Source organism: Zalophus californianus, chromosome 10, assembly GCF_009762305.2.
Source record: "Zalophus californianus isolate mZalCal1 chromosome 10, mZalCal1.pri.v2, whole genome shotgun sequence".
Classification (NCBI taxonomy): Eukaryota; Metazoa; Chordata; class Mammalia; order Carnivora; family Otariidae; genus Zalophus; species Zalophus californianus.
Genome location: NC_045604.1, coordinates 109,618,655 through 109,641,328, shown reverse-complemented (window position 1 = coordinate 109,641,328; position 22,674 = coordinate 109,618,655). Strand labels below are relative to the sequence as shown.

The 22,674-nt window shown below is 44.3% G+C and overlaps 1 protein-coding gene across 4 annotated transcripts in view; it reads right to left on the bottom strand.

Moving 5' to 3' along the window:
• Positions 1-10,834, bottom strand: part of LOC113933150 (zinc finger protein 665-like) — a 28,484-nt gene extending 17,650 nt beyond the window's left edge. For all 4 annotated transcript variants that reach the window (XM_027612949.2, XM_027612950.2, XM_027612951.2 and 1 more), the window contains exons 1-3: positions 10,481-10,834; positions 9,943-10,098; positions 8,115-8,173 (exon numbers count right to left, since the gene is read on the bottom strand). In XM_027612949.2, coding sequence (XP_027468750.1) covers positions 8,115-8,129 — 15 coding nt within the window. In that variant the 5' untranslated portion in view covers positions 8,130-8,173; positions 9,943-10,098; positions 10,481-10,834. The remainder of the gene's footprint in view (positions 1-8,114; positions 8,174-9,942; positions 10,099-10,480) is intronic.
• Positions 10,835-22,674: the final 11,840 nt, after the last annotated feature.

Below are 22,674 nucleotides of genomic sequence, written 5' to 3'. Positions count from 1 at the left end.
TATAAGAAAGTACTATGAACAACCGTATGCCAACAAACTGGATAACCAAGAGGAAATGGACAAAATTCTAGAAACTCGAAACCCAGTCAAGACTAAATCAGGAGGAAAACAGATGATCTGAATAGAACTGTAACTAGTAAGGAGACTGGGTCAGTAATGAGAAGTATCCCGACAAACACACATCCTGGACTCATGAAGTGAAAACACGCTCACCATCACTGATCATTGGGGAAATGCAATTTAAAACTACAATGAGAAACTGCCTCACACCCATTAGGATGGCACCTATAAAACACACACACACACACACACACACACACACACACACACACACACACACACAACACGTGCTGGAGAAGATGTGAAGAAACGGGATCAATCCCTTGCGCGATGCTGGTGGGGATGTGAAATGGAAGAGCATGGCAGTTCTGCAAAAAGTGAAAAACAGAATTACCATACCCAGTAATTCTACTTCTGGATAAATACCCAAAAGAACTGAAAGCAGGGTCTTGAAGACATTTGTACACCCGTATTTACAGCAGCATTATTCACAATAGCTAAAATGTGGAAGCAACCCAAGTGCTCATCAACAGATGAATGGATAAGCAAATGTGGTATATACATACAATGGAGTGTTACTCATCTTGAGGAAAAGGAAGGAGGTTCTGACACATACTACAATACAGATGAACCTTCAAGACATCACGTTAAGTGAAATAAACCAGCCACAAAAGGAAAGCTACTCACTTACACGAGACAGTATCATACAGAGAACAGAATGGTGGTTGCCAGGGACAAGGGGAAGGGAGGAATAGAAAGTTACTGTTCAATGGGCATAGAGCTTCAGTTTTACAAGATTAAAAGAGTTGTGGGAACGGATGGTGGTGATGGTTGCACAACATTATGGAAAAAAAAAAATCAATGAAACCAAAAGCTGATTCTTTGAAAAGATTACCAAAAAAAATTGATAAACCTCTAACTAGGCTTTCTACGAAAAAGAGAGAGAGGACACAAATGTATGTAAAATGAAAGAGGGGACGTATTACTACAGATCCTAGGGATGAATAACTCTATGTCCACAAATTTGATAACCTAGATGAAGTGGACCAATCTGTTCAAAGACACAACCTGTCAAACATGCAAGAAGAAATACACAATCTAAATAATTCTATACATAGCAAAGAACTTGAGTCAATAATTAATAATCTTCCAAAACAGAAAACACCAGGCTTAGATGGGTTCACTGGTGAATCCTACCAAACACTTAAGGAAGAAATTATACTACGTCTCTACAATCTATTACTACTTCTCTACAATCTCCTTTAGAAGATAGAAACAGAGGGAACAGTTCCTATTTCATTCTATGTGGCCATGATTACCCTAACAGCAAAATAAGACAGACATTCCAAGAAAAGAAAACTACAGATCAGTATCTCTCAGCAACACAGAAGCAAAAATCCTCAAGAAAATATTAGCAAAATGAAAGCAACAATGTGTAGGAAGAATTATACATCACAACCAAGTAGGATTTTTCCAGATATGCAAGGCTGGTTCACCATTCTAAATCAATTAAGATAAGCCATTACATCAACAAGCTGAAGAGGAAAAATCACATGATCATATCCATAGATGCAGAAAAAGCATTTGACAAGTAAAAAAACTCTCAATAAACTAGGAATACAGAGAAATGTCCTCAGCTTGATAAAGAATATCTACAAAAAACTTACAGCTAACGTCGTACTTAATGGTGAAGAGCTAGAAGCTTTACCACTAACATCAGGAACAAGGCAAAGATGTCCCCTCGTACTGGAAGTATTAGTTAATGCAGTAACACAAGAAAAGGAAATAAAAACTACACTGACAGGGAAGGAAGAAATAAGCTGTCTTTGTTTGTAGATGACATGATGGTCCATGTAGAAAATCCAAAAGAATCAACAAAAAAAAGTTGTGAAGCTATTGATTATAGCAAGTTTCCAGGATACAAGGTTCATACATAGCAACTGTTTTCCTATATAACAGCAATGAATAAGTGGAATTTGACATTAAAAACATAATTGCAGGGGGCGCCGGGGTGGCTCAGTCAGTTAAGCATCTGCCTTCGGCTCAGGTCATGATCTCAGGGTCCTGGGATCGAGTCCCGTGTTGGGCTCCCTGCTCAGCGGGGGAGTCTGCTTCTTCCTCTGACTCTCCCTCTGCCCTGCTTGTGCTCTCTCTCGCTCATTCTAATAAATCGTTTAAAAAACTCATAATTTCATGTACATTTCACCCAGAAAAAATGAAATACTTAGGTATAAATCTAACAAAATACATACAAAATATATATGATGAAAATTATAAATCTCTGATGAAAGAAATAAAAAACAAAATAAATGGAGAGTTATTCCATGTTTGTGGACAGCAAGACTCAATATTGTCAAGATGTCAGTTCTTCCCAACTTGATCTATAGTTTCAATCAATCCTAATCAAAATCCCAGCAAGTTATTTTGTGAATATCAACAAACTGCTTCTAATGTTTCTATACAAAGGCAAAAGACCCACAGTGATCGATATAAGTGAGGAACAAAGTGGGAGGACCAACAGTTCCTCACTTTAAGTCTTACATGAACCTACAGTAATTAAGGCATGTGCTACTGGTGAAAGAACAGACAAGCACATCAATGAAACAAAACAGAGATCCCAGAAATCGATCCCTATAAATACAAGTCAGCTGATCTCTGACAAAGGAGCAAAGACAGTCTTTTCAACAAATGGTGCTGGAATAATTAGGAAATCCACATGCAAAAAAGTTAATCTAGATGCAGACCTTACATCCTTCACAAAAATTAACTCAGAATGGATCACAGACCTACATGTAAAATGCAAAGCTATAAAACTCCCAGAAGGCAACACAGAAGAAAATGTAGATAATTTTGGGTTTGGCGATGACTTTTTATATACAACTCCAAAGGCACAATCCACAGAAGAAAGAACTGATAAGCGGGACTTTAAAATTAAAACTTTCTGTTCTGTGAAAGACACTGTCAAGAGAATGAAAAGGCAAGCCACAGAATGAGAGAAAATATTTGCAATAAACATATCTTTTTAAGATTTTATTTATTTATTTGACAGAGAGAGACACAGCTAGAGAGGGAACACAAGCAGGGGGAGTGGGAGAGGGAGAAGCAGGCTTCCCGCCGAGCAGGGAGCCCGATGCAGGGCTTGATCCCAGGACCCTGAGACCATGACCTGAGCCGAAGGCAGACGCTTAATGACTGAGCCACCCAGGCGCCCCTGCAATAAACATATATTATCCAAAATATACAAAGAACTCTTAAAACTCAACAATAAGAGGGGTACCTGGCTGGCTCAGGCAGAAGAACACAAGACTCTTAATTAATCTCATGGTGTAGAAACTACTAAAAATAAACAAACTTATTAAAAAAAACCCCTCAATACTGAGAAAACAACCCAAGACCTTAAGGGACACCTCACCAAAGATATAGAGATGGCAAATAAGCATACAAAAAGGTGTCATTAGGGAGATGCAAATTAAAATGAAAAACCACTACACACTTATTACAGTGCCCCAAATCCAGAACACTCATAACACCAAATGCTGGTCAGGATGCAAAGCAATAGGAACTCTCATTCAATGCTGGTGGGAATGCAGAATGGTACAGCCAGTGTGGAAGCCAGTTTGATGGTTTCTTACAAAACTACACAAATTCTTACCATGTGATCCAGCAATCACACTCCTTGGTATTTTACTCAATGAAGTTAAAAACTTATATCCACAAAAAAAACCTGCAAAAACCTGCACATGGACGTTTATTTCAGCTTTATTTACAATTGCCAATACTTGGAAGCAACCAAGATGTCTTTCAGTAGGTGACTGGATAAACTGTGGTCCACCCAGACAATGGAACATTATTCAGCACTAAAATGAAATGAGCTATCAAGCTATGAAATGACACGGAGGAATATTTTCTTTTTTTTTTTTTTAAAGATTTTATTTATTTATTTGAGAGAGAATGAGAGAGAGAGAGCACATGAGAGCAAGGAGGGTCAGAGGGCGAAGCAGACTCCCTGCTGAGCAGGGAGCCTGATGCAGGACTCAATCCAGGGACTCCAGGATCATGACCTGAGCCAAAGGCAGTTGCTTAACCAACTGAGCCACCCAGGTGCCCCGACACGGAGGAATCTTAAATGCATACAGCTAAGTGAAAAAAAGCCTATCTAAAAAGGCTACATACTATATGATCCCAACTATGCAACATTCTGGAAAAAACAAAACTATGAAGAGAATAAAAATATCAGTGAGAAGGGGAGGGAGAAGGGAGGGATGAGTAGTAAAGCACAGAGGATTTCTAAGCACAGTGAAAACACAGTTGACCCTTGAACAACATGAGTTTAAACTGCGTGGGTCCACTTATACTCAAGATTTTTTATTTATTTATTTTTAAAGATTTTATTTATTCATTTGACAGAGAGAGCACAAGTAGGCAGAGAGGCAGGCAGAGGGAGAGGGGGAAGCAGGCTCCCCGCCGAGCAGGGAGCCGGATGCGGGACTCGATCCCAGGACCCTGGGATCATGACCTGAGCCAAAGGCAGCCGCTTAACCGACTGAGCCACCCAGGCACCCCTCAAGATTTTTTAAATAAATACAGTACTATAAATATATTTTCTCTTCCTTCTGATTTTCTTCATGACATTTTTTCTCTAACTTATTTATATTGTAAGACTACAGTATATAATACAACATACGAAATATGTGTTAATCGGCTGGTTGTGTTATCTGTAAGGCTTCTAGTTAGTAGTAGGCTACTAGTAGTTAAGTTTTGGGGAGTCAAAAGTTGTATGTAAATCTTTGAGCAAGGAACTGGCACCCCTAATCCCCATGTTGTTCAAGAGTCACTGTACTCTGTATGATACTGTAATGGTGGATCCATGTTATACATTTGTCAAAAACCTATAGAGTGAACGCCAAGAGTGAACCCTAATGTAAACTGTGGACTCGGTGATTCTGATGTGTCAGTCAGTGCAGGTTCATCAATTAAAACAAAGGCACCACTCTGGTGGGGATGTTGATAATGGGGAAGGCCATGGTTGGGGGGGGGCAGGGGTACATGAGAAATCTCTGTACCTTCTACAATTTTGCTGTAAACCTAATGTTGCTCTAACAAAAAATAAATTCTCAAAGCCACAACAACAACAAAACTCCACCTTGCATGATCTGAGACAGCATTCAGAAAAGGGAAAGGAGACCCCACTTCTCCCGGATGGCCCTGCTGGGTGTTCAGGTAGGATGGTTTACCCAGTAAGAGTTTGGTTCCCAAATAAGACAAAGGCTACCATTTGTCTAGTCAGCCACAAATATGTGTCGAGCACCTACTAGGAGTGAGGCACAGGGTGAGGAAGTGAAAGTGTAAAGATGAACACGATGTGCATCTAGACTTTGAAGGGCTAATGCTCTGTCGATACAAACAAGTAATTTCCACACAATGGACAGAGTACAGTGACAGGGACAGCACGGGGCACTGTGGGAACACAGGAGAAAGGCAATTAATCTAGAGGGGGGGACAAAGAAAGAGAAGAAGGGCTTGCTGACTGAGATACCCCCAATCTAGCTCAGAGACTCAGAAAAGGAAATGCAGCAGGGGTCAAAGTCAGCCCACAGAGCCGGAACATGAACAAAATGCACAGGCAGGCAGTAACCCCATGTGTTTAGGGAACTATGTCAGGTTTGGGGTCACATTACAGGTTTACTTGTAAAATGTCACCTTCTCCACCAAACTGTAAATTCCATCAAAAAGGGACCAGGTCTCTGCATCGCTTTGAGTTCAGTCTATGGCACACAGTTCAATGTCTGGCATACTGAACAAATGCCCAACAAACCAATGTTGAATAAAATGTAAAGTGTATTAACATTCAAAAAAATGCTTTAATAAAACAGAGAAATAGGAAGTGGTCACACTCTCAACAGCCTTAGTTTCATAAGGAGCTTGGCCTTGCCCCTACAGGCGGTAGGAAGCTCCTCAAGTGGTCTCCAGATTGCAATGGCATCATCTGAATAGATTTATGTATTTACTTTAAACAGAGAGAAAGCACACGTGTGTGAGTGGGGTGAGGCGGAGAAGAGAATCCTCAAGCAGACTCCCCGCCAAGCACTGAGCCCAGTGTGGGGCTGGATCCTACAACCCATGAGATCATGATCTGAGCTGAAACCAAGAGTCAGACGCTCAACCGTCTGAGCCACCCAGCTGCCCTGAAGAGCATTTCAGACGAATTACTCAGGAGGACAGACGAGTCTGGGGGACAAAGAAGCAGGTAGCTGTTCCAACAGTCCAGGGCAGAGAAAATTAAGCTCTGATAAGGGGAGAAGGAATTCAGGAGGAAGAAGAGGTTTAAGAACCGTTGACATCTTAAAAGTAGTAAAACTGAGATACACACAGGATGAGGCTGAGGGAGGGAAGGCTTTAGGGTGAATCCCGTGCCGGCGCGTCCCTTAACTGTGTCCCGCAGGTGGCCCATCATCCGACAGGGGGTGGAGGGACAAGATTAGATGGGAGACGGGGGAGGCTGTAAATGACCATTTTAACTTCAGAACTGTGGCAAACAAAGGTGCCTCTAGCCACCTGCACAGAGAAGGACAAGACATGAGGGGAGAGCCCAGGCTGTGGTAACGCTCGGTGCCCCCACCACAGAGGGTATGAAACACAAGGGACTGGCACAGTAACAGGAGGGAGTGAAGGATGGGAATTTGGGGATAAGCCATGAGAACTGGCAAAAGAGGAGGAAGATGCCATGAGGGAGACAAAGAAAGCAGAGCAGGAAGAAAGCCAGAACAATGTCACAAAATACCAGAGAAAGAGGCCTTTCTGGAAGGTCAGAGTGGGTTAACTGCCACATGCAGCTGAACGTTCTAGTAAAGTAAGGTCTGGAAAACATCTGTTGGGAGTCCACTGTAGAGACCTTGCTGTCGAGCTTTATCAGGACGTATTTAGGCAAGTAATGCGGAGGAAGTGAGGATGCATCCAGTGGATTTAAAATGCGAAGGGATAAGCAGATACTTGTACCCGAATGTTCACAGCAGCACTATTCTAACGGCCAAAAGATGGAAACAATCCCAAGTGTCCATTAACACATGAATGGATGAACAAAAGGTGAGGCATCCGTACAATGAAAGATTATTCAGGCACTGACAGGAAGTTCTGATATATGCTACAACATGGATGAACCCTGAAAACGTTATATGAAGTGAAAGAAGCCAGACACAAAAGGACAAAGATTGTGTGATTCCACTTATATAAAATACCTAGAATAGGGAAATTCAGAGACACAGAAAGTGGATTTGGTTACCAGTGGCTGGGGGGACCGGGAGTTACTGGCTAAGAATTACACAGACTTGTCTGGAGTGAGGAGAAAGTTATGAAAATAGGGATGAATGGGTACACAACATTGTGAATGTAATTTATGCCGAGCTGTACACTTATGATTAAATGGTTAAAATGGTGAATTCTGTTATATATACTTTATCAAAATAAAAGCGAGTGGGTAGTGCATAAGCATTTGCCAAAGGCTATGAGTTTGAACAATCTGCCGTACAACTGTTTAAGGAGTTAAGAACAAACCATCCGTTTCTCTCATGCCTCCAGAGAGCCTTAGGGTTTTGTCCCTAGATCAGAGTGGATGTTCAGAAAGCTCTCCAGAGTCCAGCAGCACTTTGGTCCCTAATAAAACCTGAGTTCTGATCTCTACCTCAAGTGAAGAATGATTACAGGCAACCAGGGGGTCACCATAAGGTTCTTCACTACCTGAAGAACTTCAAAGACATTTTTTCCCAGACTCCAGAGTCACGAAGTCTTTCTGTCCCAGGAGTAACTGGCTGGGTCCTCTTTGTGGTCACTGAAAATCCTGCGTAGGTCAGGAAGCTCAAAGACAAACGTGTGGCTCACCTTTGATGACTTAAGGGGTCACATGACTTACAGCCACCACCACAGGTCACACAGGTACCACCCAGTCTTCATTCACCCAGAAGTAGCTTTTTATCTATTTCTACTTTAAGATATGAGCACACTTAGAAAAATGACAAAATCTGCTGGAAAATGAAATAGGGAATAAAGAAACAACTCACCAGGGATTTGTTCATTTTCTGTTGTTCTTGGTAGAATGTCAAAAGCTGGGAAGGCACGCCTATAAGAGAAGGAAAGAGCAACAGGGTAATGAGCTGGCTGGCCCTGCAGCACCTCAATTCCTGTACAAACTTCTACACACCAGCTGGTTAACTTCTGATCCCGGAGAAGAGAAGGTAGGCAACATCCATCCCTCCGTGACCTTTTTTTTTTTTTTAAGATTTTATTTATTTATTTGACAGAGAACACAAGCAGGGGGAGCAGCAGAGGGAGAGGGAGAAGCAGGCTCCCCACTGAGCAGGGAGCCCGATGCAGGGCTCGATCCCAGGACTCTGGGATCAACCTGAGCAGAAGGCAGACGCTTAATGACTGAGCCACCCAGGCGCCCCCACTCTGTGTGACTCCTTAAACCTGCAATGTTTCCTACTGCTTTAACTATGTCCCCCTCCCACTAACACAGAAACGTTTAAAACAGAACTGTTTTTTTTTTTGAAGATTTTGAGAGTGTGTGTGTGTGTGGGTGTGTGCATGTGTGCGAGTGCCCATGCGTGGGGAGGGGGTGCAGAGCAGAGGAAGAGGGACAAGCCGACTCCCCATTGAGTGCAGAGACTGATAAGGGGCTCAATCCCATGACCCCAAGATCATGACCTGATCAGAAATCAAGAGTCGGATGCCCAACCGAGCCACCCAGGTGCCCCTTAAAACAGAACTATTAAGCAAATACCGGCATGTCAAAATATGAATTACAATGTCTTCATTAAAACTGATCTTGTAGGGTGCCTGGGTAGCTCAGCTGGTTGAAGCACCAACTCCTGGGTTTGGCTAGGGTCATGATCTCAGGGTCATGGGATAGAGCCCCTCCAGGGGCTCCATGCTGAGCATGGAGGCTGCTTGGGGTTCTCTCTCTTCCTCTCTCTCTGCCCCTCCCCCCACCACTCACTCACCAGCTCACCAGTGCACTCTCTCTTTCTAAATAAGCTAATTAAAAAAACAAAACAAAAAACCTGATGTTGCATAGGAAAACAAACCCTAAAAGCTATTTTGTGTATCTGATTTACTAACAATAAAATTCACCCCTTGAGTCCAGAATCCTCAAAGCTTTGGAAAAAGGGGTAGGTACCTTAAACGTAAGTCTTTTAAGAAACTGTTTCTTCTGGGGCACCCGAGTGGCTCAGTCGTTGGGCGTCTGCCTTTGGCTCAGGTCGTGATCCCAGGGTCCTGGGATTGCTCCACGGGGAGCCTGCTTCTCCCTCTCCCTCTCCCACTCCCCCTGCTTGTGTTCTCTCTCTTGCTGTGTCTCTCTCTGTCAAATAAATAAATAAAATATAAAAAAAAAACCCACAAAAAAAACTGTTTCTTCTAATTCGACTGGTGCTTCTCAAAAGGATCTTTTAAGAGGAAACTTACTTTGATGTTATTGTGTGGACTGCACCACACCAGAAGTCCGGGACTCTGGCGTCTACCCGCCTCTTATTGATCCTAGACAAGTCATTTCCCTCCTCCAGGTTCTTTTCCCCTCTTCTGCCAAATGAGACAAAAACAGAAAACTCTGGCAAACCCTCCCCGAACTACTACTCTTCACTTTGTAAGATCAGGAAGACACAAGAACACATCTCCAGATGCCTGACCTGGTGACTGGTCGCGGTTAGAAAGCTGCCCACCTTCTGGAAAGAATCAGTGGAGAATGACGGGAGGGAAGAGTGCCCTTTGGGGTGGGGCTGAAAATAAGAACTTCCCAGCTGTAAAGCCAAAGAGGTGACATTTCTCACAGTCTGTCCTCTGCCACCACTTGGCCCCAGGCTCCCTTCTCCCATCTGCCAAGTGACTCACAGCTTCTGAACGTGGTGAAATCACTCGGGGCCCCATATGCTCTTTTTCTGCGTTTCTTCTGCCTCTTCTGAAGCTCTGCAGAGGGTTCCTCCCGGTGAGTTTCCCGTTCCTGAAGTCCGGCCCTTCTTGAGTAGAGCTGCTTTGTTCCAGGAGAGCCTAGAGGACAAACTCCCTCCAGCTGGAGCCTTCATCAGGAGCCCCAGATCCGCCCTCCCGGGAACACACGACCCCTCTCAGGGGACGCAAAGCAGGGGGCCGAGGACAAAGGCGGGCTGGCCGCGGTAAAGTGCTCTCAGGCCCTGGACAGCGCAGATTCAGGGGGGCCCCCGCGCCCGGTGGGGCGGCACACGGCGGGGAAGCCCCCGCGGCTCCCACACGCCCAATCTTGCAAGGACCCAGGGAAACGCTAAGGAGCCCCGGGATTCACAGCGCCGCGGGCGAGCCGAGCACACACATTTCGGTCACGGGTGTGGGGCCTCGGCGCCGGGCTCTGATGGATGTACGGCATGCAGATCGCGGCACCCGGTCCCCGTCCTACCTCGGCGACCCCCCGGCCGGTGGCAGCCGGCGCTCAGTGCTGCGGGACGCGGTCGGGCCCCTTCCGCACCTAGGAGGATGGAGACCCCGCGGCGAGCGCGGCCTCCCCCCAAAACGCGGGCCTTCTTGCGGGTTCATTCGGGGGATCCAGAGGCGCCCCCATTCTGGGTGGACACGGCCCCCGCCGGGGGGAGGCGACCTGAGCGGGCCGGGGCCGGGGTCTACCGGCCCCCTCCCCACGCCCCGCGCTGCAGCCTCGGGCCGCCCGCGCAGACCACAGGCCTGACCTCCCGGGCCCACCGCCCGCGGTCGCGCCTCCGCAACCGCACCCGCGCCGGGATAGGCCCGAAACCCCCAGAACGCCCCGCGGCGGAAAGACGCGCGCCTGCGCACTGAGCCCGACGCGGGCCTGGCGACGCCCGCCACGACCCCCACGGAAGGCTCCGCCCATGTGCGGGGCGGGACCTACGCGGACCCGCCCACCCCGCCCCCACAGCACCCACTCTGCCCTTCCCCAATTTCACCCCGACTCCCACCCCACCTCGCCCCCACATCACCCCAACCCACCCCCGCATCACCCCACTCCCAGCCCACCCTAGCCCTCCCCAAATTCACCCTGACTCCCACCCCCACCGCGCCCCTACATCACCCCACTCCCACCCCGCCCCCACGTCACCCCACTGCCACCCCTCCACGCTCCCACATCACCCGAGTACCCCACGTCTCCCCAACCCCAGCTCCGCAGCCTCTCCTGCCAGGTGGTGAGGGGCTTCCTCAAAGCCGCCAAACAAGGCAGAGATTCGGCAATACAGAGGAAAAGTTTTAACCAAATTAGCCCTTGCATTCAATTGCCCAGCCAAGCAATTTTTAAAAGATGTGAATGAAAATGAAATAAAGGCGGGGATGACAAAAATTTAAGACAAAATACACAAAAATCGAAGTTAAGTCAAAACGCACAGAAACGAAAAGAAAAAAAGCATCTCGCACCTTCTCCTAGAGATGACTATACTGAACGGTTAGGCGCCCATCCTTCTGACAGTTTTACCGTAAAGACAAAATAAAAAAGAATCACGAGGGGCCAGGGCACAGGGCACTGAGGACACTGTAACTCTGTACCAAATGAAGGGGCCTTTGGGTTTGGTGGGAGAAAAAAGTATGCCATACATCGTTAGCTCAACCAGTGACCACGCTCAAATACAATTAAGGTTAAATGCCGAGCTCACACATCAGAATAAGTTTGACCTGGAGTCAAGATTTTTAAAATTTAAAAGCAAATTCTTTCTTTTTTTTTTTTAAGATTTTATTTATTTATTTGTCAGAGAGAGAGCACAAGCAGGGGGAGCAGCAGGCTCCTTGCTGAGCAGGGATCCTAATGCAGGACACCATCCAGGGACTCTGGGATCATGACCTGAGCTAAAGGCAGAGGGAAGGCAGACGCTTAACCGCCTGACCCGCCCAGGCATCCCTAAAAGCAAATTCTTAGAGCATAAGTGAATTTTAGAATATACAACCAATGGGTAGGAAACACGGGACAGCACGATAAGAAACCATTAAGCTGAAAACTAACTGGTCTTATGTTAGAAAGTTACACATTTCAGTTTCAGATTAAAAATTGGAACAGCGTAAAGACAATCTAGGAAAAGATCTCTATACATAAGAAACAAAGGCTTTATAATCTTAATTTATTAAGAGCTCTTACAAATCATTGAAAAGACCAGCATTACTATCGTCACTCCTTTAAGATATGGAAAAGGGAGGGGAGCCTTTGTGGCTCAGTCGTTAAGCCTCGTTAAGCGCTAAGGGTCCTGGGATCGAGCACCGCATCGGGCTCCCCGCTCAGCGGGAAGCCTGCTTCTCCCTCTCCCGCTCCCCCTGCTTGTGTTCCCTCTCTCGCTGTCTCTCTCTGTCAAATAAATAAATAAAATCTTTTTTAAAAAAAAAGATATGAAAAGGGAATTAATAAGACAAGATGTAACTGGAAGATAAATATATGAAAAAGTCCCTCATGACAAATAACAGACGTGCAATGTTTAAGATATTTTTGTCTGGCTCAGTCTGAGGAGGATGCGACTCGATCTTGGGAGGGGAGTTCGAGCCTCATACTGGGTGTAGAGATAACTTAAAATTAAAAAAAAAACACTTTTTAAAAAGATATTTTTGGAAAATAAAATTTGAAAAGAGTAAAATAATAGTAGTATCCAGGGTAGGTACAGATTGAGAAAAATATTCATTTCCCTCATGTCTAGTATGAGGCTAATTCATACAAACTTTCTGGAAGCTACTCTGTATTGAATCAAAATATTCTCAAAGATATAAGATGGGGTTCTCGGGCGCCTGGGTGGCTCAGTCATTAAGCGTCTGCCTTCGGCTCAGGTCGTGATCCCAGGGTCCTGGGATCGAGCCCCACATCGGGCTCCCTGCTCCGCGGGAAGCCTGCTTCTCCCTCTCCCATTCCCCCAGCTTGTGTTCCTGCTCTCCCTATGTCTCTCTCTGTCAAATAAATAAAATCTTAAAAAAAAATAAGATGGGGTTCTTTTTTAATTTGCATGTGTACTCTAAAGAATATAAACAAATATGTGTTTTTAAAGGTGAAGAAAGACGGGGGCACCTGAGTGGCTCAGTCGGTTAAGCGTCTGCCTTGGTCTCAGGTCATGATCCCCGGGTCCTGGGATCGAGCCACATTGGGCCCTCTGCTCAGAGGGGAGCCTGCTTCTCCCTCTCCCTGCCCCCACTTGGGCTCTCTCTCTCGCTATCTTTCTCTCTCTCATGTAAATAAATAAAATCTTTTTTAAAAATGAACAAAGATAAACCCACAAACAAAACAATACAGAACAGTGTTGACATTATGGACAGAGTTCAATCACAGGAATCTAAAGAATGGAATTAACATCTGAATATCAACTGGAGGGATGCTACCCTGAATCACAGGCAAAGCATTGTTAGCTTTACTATTCTAAATTCCTGTAAATTTAAATTTACAATTTAATAAATTTGTATTATTTTAAATTTTGGCTTACTATGAGATTATTAATATTTTATTAGCATTGCTTTGAATCTGCATGATTAATGAATAATTAAGAGATCGCATGCCTATGATCTGGCAATTCCAGCGTTGCATGGCGGAACACACTAGAAATTCCCCAGACTCCTGGGAATCTGGGCTCTGCAGTCTCCTCACACCACTAGGTAAAAGAAAGACACTTGGGGCCCCTGGGAGGCTCAGTTGATTAAGCCCAAAAGAGGGCTCTCACCAGAATCCAACCATACTGGCCCAACCTCCAGAACTGGAAGAAATAAATATTTGATGTTTAAGCCAACCAGTCCACAGTAATTTGTTACAACAGCCTGAACTGACACAGACCCCACGGGACTTCGCACTCTCTCCATCCTTCCTGCAGCAACCTGTCAGGCCAGATGGTACAGCTAAACCCCCTTGACCAGTAGGCTGAGTGACTGAGTAGAGCAGCCACTCCCCCACCCACCCACACACATCACAGGCATAGGAAATTAAGACCTGTTGTGTGGAGCTATGCCGAATCTGGGGCCAGTCATTTGTCACCACATCAAAGCCTACGACACTGTCCTAAGCTCTCCCCACGTGTAACTCACAGCCACCCTACCACGCAGGGTTATATGCAGTCTTCTATATGTGGGAAAACTGAGGCTTTTTGAGGTTAAGTCACCTGCAGAGGTCATAAAACCAGTCCATGTTGGAGTTAAGATCTGAACCATGGCCATTTTTCTCAGACTTCGCTCCTAAGCATAGGACCAGATTAGCACCACTCACAAAACTATTTGTATCGTCACATGCTGCCAGCAAACCTTTCGGGAGAGCCATCTCAGGGGCCATGAGGAAAGACAGCCATCCAGAATGGAGGGGCCAACTGAGTCAGGCAAGGAAACAGCCCATCTGTCCTGATGTCTTCTTTCTTCCCCCCTCTTCCACCTAAAACAGGAGAACAGAAACTGTTCCGGACGGTTGCGTTTGCATCCCTCGCCCTTGCTCATCTTTAAGGAGGAGAGAAGATTTTGGTCATTCCATGAGGGAATCCACCGGGATCGCTCTCAGGGTCCCCCCTCCCCTTGGCGACCACAGCATCTTGATAAAGCTCCTTGTCCACACTCATTGAATTTAGCCCCATCTCGGCGCAAAGGTTCTGTAACTGTGAGGGATGCCGACCCTACTTCCCGGGGAAGGCGGGGGGAGTCTTGGGGAGCCTGGAAAGGGCAGCAATGCAAAACCAGAAGAAAAGCATCCCCCTCCCAGGGATCGACTAGCGAGGGCAAGGAGGATGGAAAATAAGAGACAGGTGGGAGAAGGCGGGAAGAACTTCACTGATTCAACCAATCCCGGAGCAGCACGCAATGTGTTTCAGCCAATCCCGAGAGAGCAGGAAGCCAGCCTTAGCCAATCCTGAGGGAGCAGCCCGGAAGAGAGCCTGCCCCAGCCAATCCCCGAAGGAGCAGAGGGCACATTGGTGAGCCATTTCAACCAATTAGAGAACGTCATCCATCCTGCCAAGCTCCTTTTGCCAAAACCATCTTAGCCTGCAGACGTTTTCTGTGGGGTTGCAGAAATTGGTTTAAGGAGCTTGTCGCAGGAAATGTAAGTTCTCAGTTATTAATGGGAAACAGTAATATCCTCTGCACCAGAAAGACGCTTGGTTCTTTCTCTCCCACATAGATGTTTTCCTGGGGGAAATGTCGCAGGATTCTCCAAAGATTTAAACCGTCGCAAAATAAGAATTTTAGGGAATTTAGGAAGTTATCATGCAAGCAGCAGTATTCAGCATCTGAAATTAGAATTGGTTCGGCTATCAGTTGGTTTTTTTTTTTTTTTTACTATTTGCGTTTTTTTTTTAAGATAAAATTTTCTTTTTTTAGAAAGTTAAAGGATTTCAGGAAAACTAAGTAAGAAATTTTGCCTTTAATTTCAAGGCATTTGATTCCTGTACTATTTTCCTACCCACGTAGAAGGTAACATTTCCTGCTTAGTTGGAATTAAATAGCTTTCTTAAAACCCTCTTTCTGAGCCATTGTGTTTGTAACAACTGCAAGAAACAAGGCTTTCTGAGAATTTACCAGTAATGACCCAGGAGCTGTTTCAATGGTTTCCACTCATCTGATTCTCAGGACAAAGCTGGGAGGTAGCCCTTGTGTTGAGGTAACAAAGATGCAGTTTTATTGGGGGCAATAAGTGATTCAATGAATTGAATATGTATGAAATTTACAATTTGCTAAGTTTTGGTGCATGTATATACCCATAACGCCATCACCACAATCAAGATAATGAACATATTATACCCCCAAAAGTAATCCCCCTCTCCCACTTCTCCCTGCCCCCCCCCAGTAACTCCCAGGCAATCACTGATATGCTTTCTGTCACTGTAGATACATTTGCATTTTCTAGAATCTTAGACTTTTACATAAAGCGAGATTATATTCCTTTTGAATGACTTCTGTAAGCCAACATAACTACTTTGAGACTCACCAATGTTGTTGCGTGTATTCATACTGTATTCCTTGTCAATGCCAAGTAGTCCATTGTATGAACAAACCATTATTTGTTTACCCATTCACCTGTTACTGGACATTTGGGCAGATTCCAGTTCATTTCTCTTAGGTAAATACCTAGGTGTTGAAGAGCTGAGTCATATGGTAGGGATATATTTAACATTTTAAGAAACTACCAAACTGGCTGCCCATTTTCCATTACCACCATCAATGAATGAGAGTTTAAGTAGCTTCCATGCTTGCCAACACTTGGTATGGTCAGTTTGTTTAGTTATTTATAGTAATTTTAAATAGGTATGTAGTAGCATCCTATTATGGCTTTAATTTGCTTTTCCCTAAGATTGATGGTGCCGAGCTCCTTTTCATGTGCCTAATTCCTGTCCAAAGATTGTGTCCAAATCTTTTCCCCATTTAAAAAAAAAAAGTTGGTGTTCTTTGTTGTTTTAGTATCAAACTTTTAGATTTTTTAAAAATATATTTCTGGATACAACCCCTTTATGAGGTGTGTGATTTGTAAATATTTTCTTTCAGCCTTTTCATTGTCTTTACAATGTTTTTTGAAGTTCTTGATTTTAAGAAAGTCCAATTTATAATTTTTTTCTTTTATGGATCTTGTTGTATTTAAAAAAATTCTTTGCCTAATCAAACATTTGTAAAATTTCTCCTATGTTTTCTCAAAAGCTTCATGGTTTTACATTTGGGTCTCTGATCTCCTTTGAGCTAATTCTGGTCTGTTGAGGCAGTCCAGTAGTCAAATAGGAATTCAGAGGAAAGTAGAGAAAATGATGGAAAGGCAATATTACAGAGTGCTAAGAATTTTCCAGACTTAGGAAATATGTTCATACACCAATTTACAAGATAGGTTCTGGGCAGGATAAAGTTAAAAATCCCCACTTTCCCCATTAAACTGTTATCTTTTATTTATAGGAGTTCCTTAAGTATTTTGGATGATAGTCCCTTGTGAATTTTAGATACTGCAAATATTTTCCCCCTCTGATATCTATTTATTTATCTCTGGAGTCCTTCATAGTGCAAAAGTTATAAATTATGAAGTAATCAACCTCATCAATTATTTCCCTCATGGCTATGATATTGGAATTTTTTTGAGTCCTTTCCTACCCCGAGGTCACAAAGATATCATCTACATTTTCTTCTACCAATATTGTGGTTTTATCTTTGTGGTTAGGTCTTCAATGTATCTGGCATCTACTTCTTTATATGATGTGAAGTAGGGATCCAGTATTATTACCCAGTTTCCCTAATATCATCTACTAAACAATTTTTGCTTTCTTATCATTGGTAGGGTGAGTAAACTCCTCTTTACTCTTCTTCTCCCACAGAAATTTATCAAGGTCCTCCAAGAGCTCAACTGAAATTTTTATTGAAATTGCATTATTTATGGATTAGTTTGGGGGACAACTGACATCTTTATAATATTAAGTCATCCCCTCCAAAAGCATGATACAACCATTTATTCAAATTGCCAGTAGAGAAACACTGTTGGTATTTGTAGGTTGATCTTGTATGAACACTTGTATAAGTTCTAATCTGTTAGCAATGGATTCTTATGTTTTTCTAGGGAGATGGTCATGTTATCTGAGAACCATGACATTTTAATTTATTCCATTGTAATTCTTATACCCCCTCCCTTGGAAACTCCAGTATTATGTTAAATGGTAAGAGGATGGTGGACACATCTGTTTCTAATTTTAAAAGAAACCTACCTGATATTTTTCCATTAAGTATCATGTTTGCATCAATCTTTGCTATTATAACCCTTACAAGGTTAAGACAGTTCCCTTCTGGCTCTAGTTGAATTTTATCTAATGTTCTTTCTGTATCAATTGAAATATATGAATTTGATGAATAATATACGCAGTTGAAATAACTATATATGACTGCAATATGTAATTAGCATATGTTACTCATAGTGTTATAAATGTATATTACGTACAGTGATATATACAATTTAAACACAGTTATGTATGTACAGAATTTGACGACTAATATATACAGTTTGAAAACATTCACAAATATTGTTTTCTAGACATAATATGCAGTAGAACTAATGCACAGGAGCAATAAACAGCAAATTAATGACAATCACTTCCACAGGGGAAAGGAAGAGAATGAAATTAGACAGGGATACATATATGAGTTTTGCTGCACCTGTAACATGTATTTCTAACAAAATTAAAATTCTGAGGCAATATAAAAAAAATCAAGTCTGGATATGGATGAAAAGTTCACGGTTGTTCATTATAGTATATTCTCTGTGCGGGTTATTTTAAAATTTTTAGTTAAGACAATGGCTTTCTGTTTTACCCGTCAGGTTGCCAGAGACCTAGAGGTTTGATAACACATACTGCTGGCAAGCCTGTTGGGGAAACAGGGGCCCATGTTGTTGATGAGAGAATACAATGTCATAATCACTTCGGCAAAACTCAAAATCAATGTACCCTTTGACACAGCAATTCCATTCTAGGAATTTATCGTACTGATCATATTAACAGGCGAGTGCAAAGGACATGTACGCCTTCCAGCATTGGTTGTAGTAGCAAAAGACAGGGAGCGTCTGAAGTGTTCATTCAAGGGGAACTGAGTGAATAAATAACAACATTCATACAATGCAACTATGTAGCATTAAAACGGATGTAGATCCCATTGTGCTAATATGAAACTAACTTCAGGTTATAAGGTTACACGGATAAAAGCATTGTGTCTAGTATTCCGGCATTTGTTTAAAAAGAAAGGTAGGAATACATATGTATTCGAATATGCATATTGTTGCTCTGGGACACAAGAGATTAATAGGCAGTAGGTGCCTTTCAGGAAGGGAATGGCAAGTGGGTGCGACTAGGGAGTAGGTATGAGAAAAAGACTCAACCTTTTATTTTCACTCTAAACTAAAACGCCTTCTAATATGTTTGGATTTGTGTAATATGTGTGTATTAATTGTTCAAGCAGATAAAAAACATTAGTATCAATGGTATTTTAATGTCCCTGTCATCTTTTTGTCTTGTCTCTTCTCAGGAGTTTCTATAAAGGTAGTCTGGGTTTGTTTCTTTGGGGCTGAGGAGGTATGGGGCTTTGGAAGTTTCAGGTGGGCAGAGAGGCTCAACTCAATAGCGAGTTGTCACTAGCTAGGGACCACTCCAGACCTGATGTCTTTAGCTCTAGACATCACCTGTTCCCCTCCATTCACCCCCCCACCCCGAGCGTGTTTTTTGCACAGATTGTTTTTATAGCACTGTGCTAGTCAGAGGAAGAGAACAAAACAAACTGTCCCTACCTGGGTGGATTGTACTGGCCCATGGAGGAGACAGCCATTAAACCAGTAACACATGTAATACTGCAATTTGTGCTAAGAATTATGAAGGCGAGAACCGCGCATTGCCAGTAGACGGTGGAACAGAGCAATTTAAATTAAATTAGGGGAGCAGAAGACCTGTCTGACAAACAGATGTTTACGCTGGAACCTGAGGGCTGCTTTGCCATTTAGGACTCTTTCCGGTGCAAGTACAGAAATCCAGCTCAAATGAGCTGAAGCCAAAAATGGAAAATTATTGTCTTAACTAAAGAGTCTACTAGCATGGGGCTCACTAGCTTCAGACATGGCTGGGGCTCGGGGGAAGGAGAATCAGGAGTGACTACTTAATGGAGTGATGGAAATGTTTGGGAACTTGACAGGGGTGGTGATAATACAACACTGTAAATGTGCCACATACCACTCAACCGTACTCTTGAAAATGGTTAGTTTTATGCCACGTATATTTCATCTCAATAAAAAAGAAAAAGAAAAAGAATCTGCATGGGATTCTACGGGGGGGGGGGGGGGATCCAGAGCATTAGGAACGGCCTCTAGGTGAAGCGGTCAATAACGTCCAATGGGACAAGGACAGATGTGTTCTGACCCCTTTCATTTAAGGTTCCTTAATGCTCTGATGACACTTCCAGAAGATACTGGAATGACGCACGTCCATAGTCTCCTGAGATGATTCACAAAAACAGACCAGAGCCATCTGGTTGCCCCCTTCTGTGCGTGGAAATCACAGTGTCTGTTGGCCTTTGGCAGGTAGCTGCGTCTGGGAGCTGTGCCTGGCTGACACAGGACAACATCGGGACCAGGCGCTGACACCTTCCAAATCCTGGTGTCAACAAGTGGCTTCCTGGGGGGTTCCCTCGGGTCCTCTGGTGAGCGGGCATGTGTACCCATTCTCATGTCCTTCCAGGTGTGCCCGCTGGAATGCTAACTCCTGCACTTCCCAGCCTTCCCTGCTGCTAGGGTTCTGGACTCAAATCAGGCCCTTCCAGTTAGATGCACTTGTGTAAGTTTTGGCAGGCGGAGGAAAGGAGGGTGCATCTTCCTGATGCTTTGAGTATTGTGCCAGCAAAAACATTGGGTTTTTTGCAGGCCGTCCAATGCTCAGCCACCAGCTCCATGAATGACAAGTGGAAATTAAGCAAGTTCACATTTTTGTCACCTGTCCTGCATGTTGCCATCTCTGCCTGGAAAGAAATCCTACAGGGTGACAGGACATGAGAATCAGCATCTCGGCATAGTGATTCAGGAAGGTACGGCTGGTCCTAGGACTGTTCTCAATTGACTTGCACCTGGCCCAGACCCTCTTAAGAGTGGGCTGATCATTTGGAAAGGAGGTCCTTGAAGGAACACTACAGCCGGGCCTATGTGCATCGGATGTTGTAAAGGGCTAGGTCTGGGATGGGTGCTGGAAGAAGTGCCAACATGAGGTGGAGCTAAAGCCCAGAAAGCCTCGAACCAGGATCAAAGAAAGGAGCTTCCCCCGGATTTGGGGAGAGAGAGAGAGCCTGGATAACGGAGAATTAAGAAAAGCCTGGAAAGGCAGGATGCCGTCCACGCCCCGAGACTGTCCCTGTGTTCTCTTCCACATCCACACTGGGAGTGAATAGAAACGAGCCGCAGCTTACCTCATCAAGAGGAGGGATTTCCAGCTGGAGATCTCCCTATGTATCTGTTACTACAGGGGTACAGTTGATGTTACCCACGGTTTCTCACTCTCCAGGGAGGAATCCTCTGTGTGGGTCTTAGTGGGAGGCAGTGCCTATGTCCCCCTACAGATGCCAAAGAGGCCAGGTATTCTTAACCTCCTAGCAGCTGGGAAATGTGCCCCTGACCCAAGCCCAGCCAATCACATGCTTCTACCTGGGACTTTGAATCTTCAAGGAAGGATGCAAATACAGAGGGTCTATTGAGAAATTGCTTCTGACAGCAGCAGATGTTGGTCATCCTAACTGGATAATTCCTGGGGCAGGACCTTGGTTACGTCTCCAGTGACCAGCCCACCTTGGTCATGCTCTTGGGGAACCCAGGTTCTTGTTGCTTCTCTGCTCAGCCATTCTCAGCATGTGGCTTCCATCCTTGAAGTGACTTGTCTCAAGATGGCAGCTGAGCTCTGCCCATCACATCTGCATTCCAGGTACAAGAAAAGAAAGATCAAAGGGCAAAAAGATAGACCTCCCAACTGAATCAGGCCCTTTTAAAGAACTTTCCTGGAAGCCCCACGTAATTATCTTTTCCTTACATTCTATTGGCCATTTCTATTTACAGAGGAGGCTGGGAAATGTCAAATGTCACTGGGGCACACTGGCACCCCCAGCGGTACAGAGATTTTCTTAGAGCAAAGGAAGGGCAGAATGGACACAGAGTGGACAACTAGGGAGGGCAAAGAGAACAAAGTTAAACGGAAGTAATAAAAGTGATATCAATCTGGGTGAGATAGCACATCAAGGTTGCATCCAACATACTCCTTGTTTCGATCACATGGCAATGAAAGATAAAAGTTGTTAATAGATAATTAAAAAGACAGGGCCAGGATCCAAAAGCAAAGTGAGTATCTCTTTGGATCAAAAATGAGCAGAAGCAATGTGAGTGGTGAGAGAAAAGGCCTCGTGGGCTCTAGGTTTGGAAGGGAGCAGGAGGTGCTGGGGGCTCAGCTCTGGGGGGAAAGGACAATGTAAAGGCTTCTGGTGAGAAGAGGACCTGAGGCCGGTTCACAGGGTGAAACAGAGCTGGGAACGAGGGCTGCCCACCTGCTGCTGGGGACTGTGGATTACAGGGAGCTGAGACCTAGGGAGGTGGGCTAAGGGGACTGAGTGAGAGTCAGCTTCCTGACCAGGAGGCCTCCTTCCCTGGGCCGCAGTGTGCCTGGTGTCCTCCTGGAGCAGCAACCTCAGAGCACTGTTACCACATTTCTCAGTTACCATGGAGGTAACCAACAACTGCTGGACTTCTGGACAGGCGGAGAGAGAGAATGAAACCCAAACATGACCCAGAGAAACAAAGAAAAACCCTCCTACTCAACATGAGCCTGCTTGCAAAGTAAGTTTCCAAAATATGAAGAGATCTAACGCCAAGAAGGGCAGTCAACAAATTTACCAAAGCGTGATACAAATTAAGCTTATGGAACAATACGGCAAGAACCTAAATAAATATGTTCAGGCTAGTCAGATAAAATTAAAGACATAACTAAAAAAAAAAAAATACAAAGCAAAAACTGCACAGAGCCTCCCAGTGGCCACTGTGGCTGCCGGTTATGGTAAGGGGCGTCCGCATTCAGTCTGTGTCTCAAGGTGGAAACAAGATCCTGGTTCCTCCCCAACCCAGTTCTTGTCCGAAAAGAGTTTACTTCATGGCCCTGA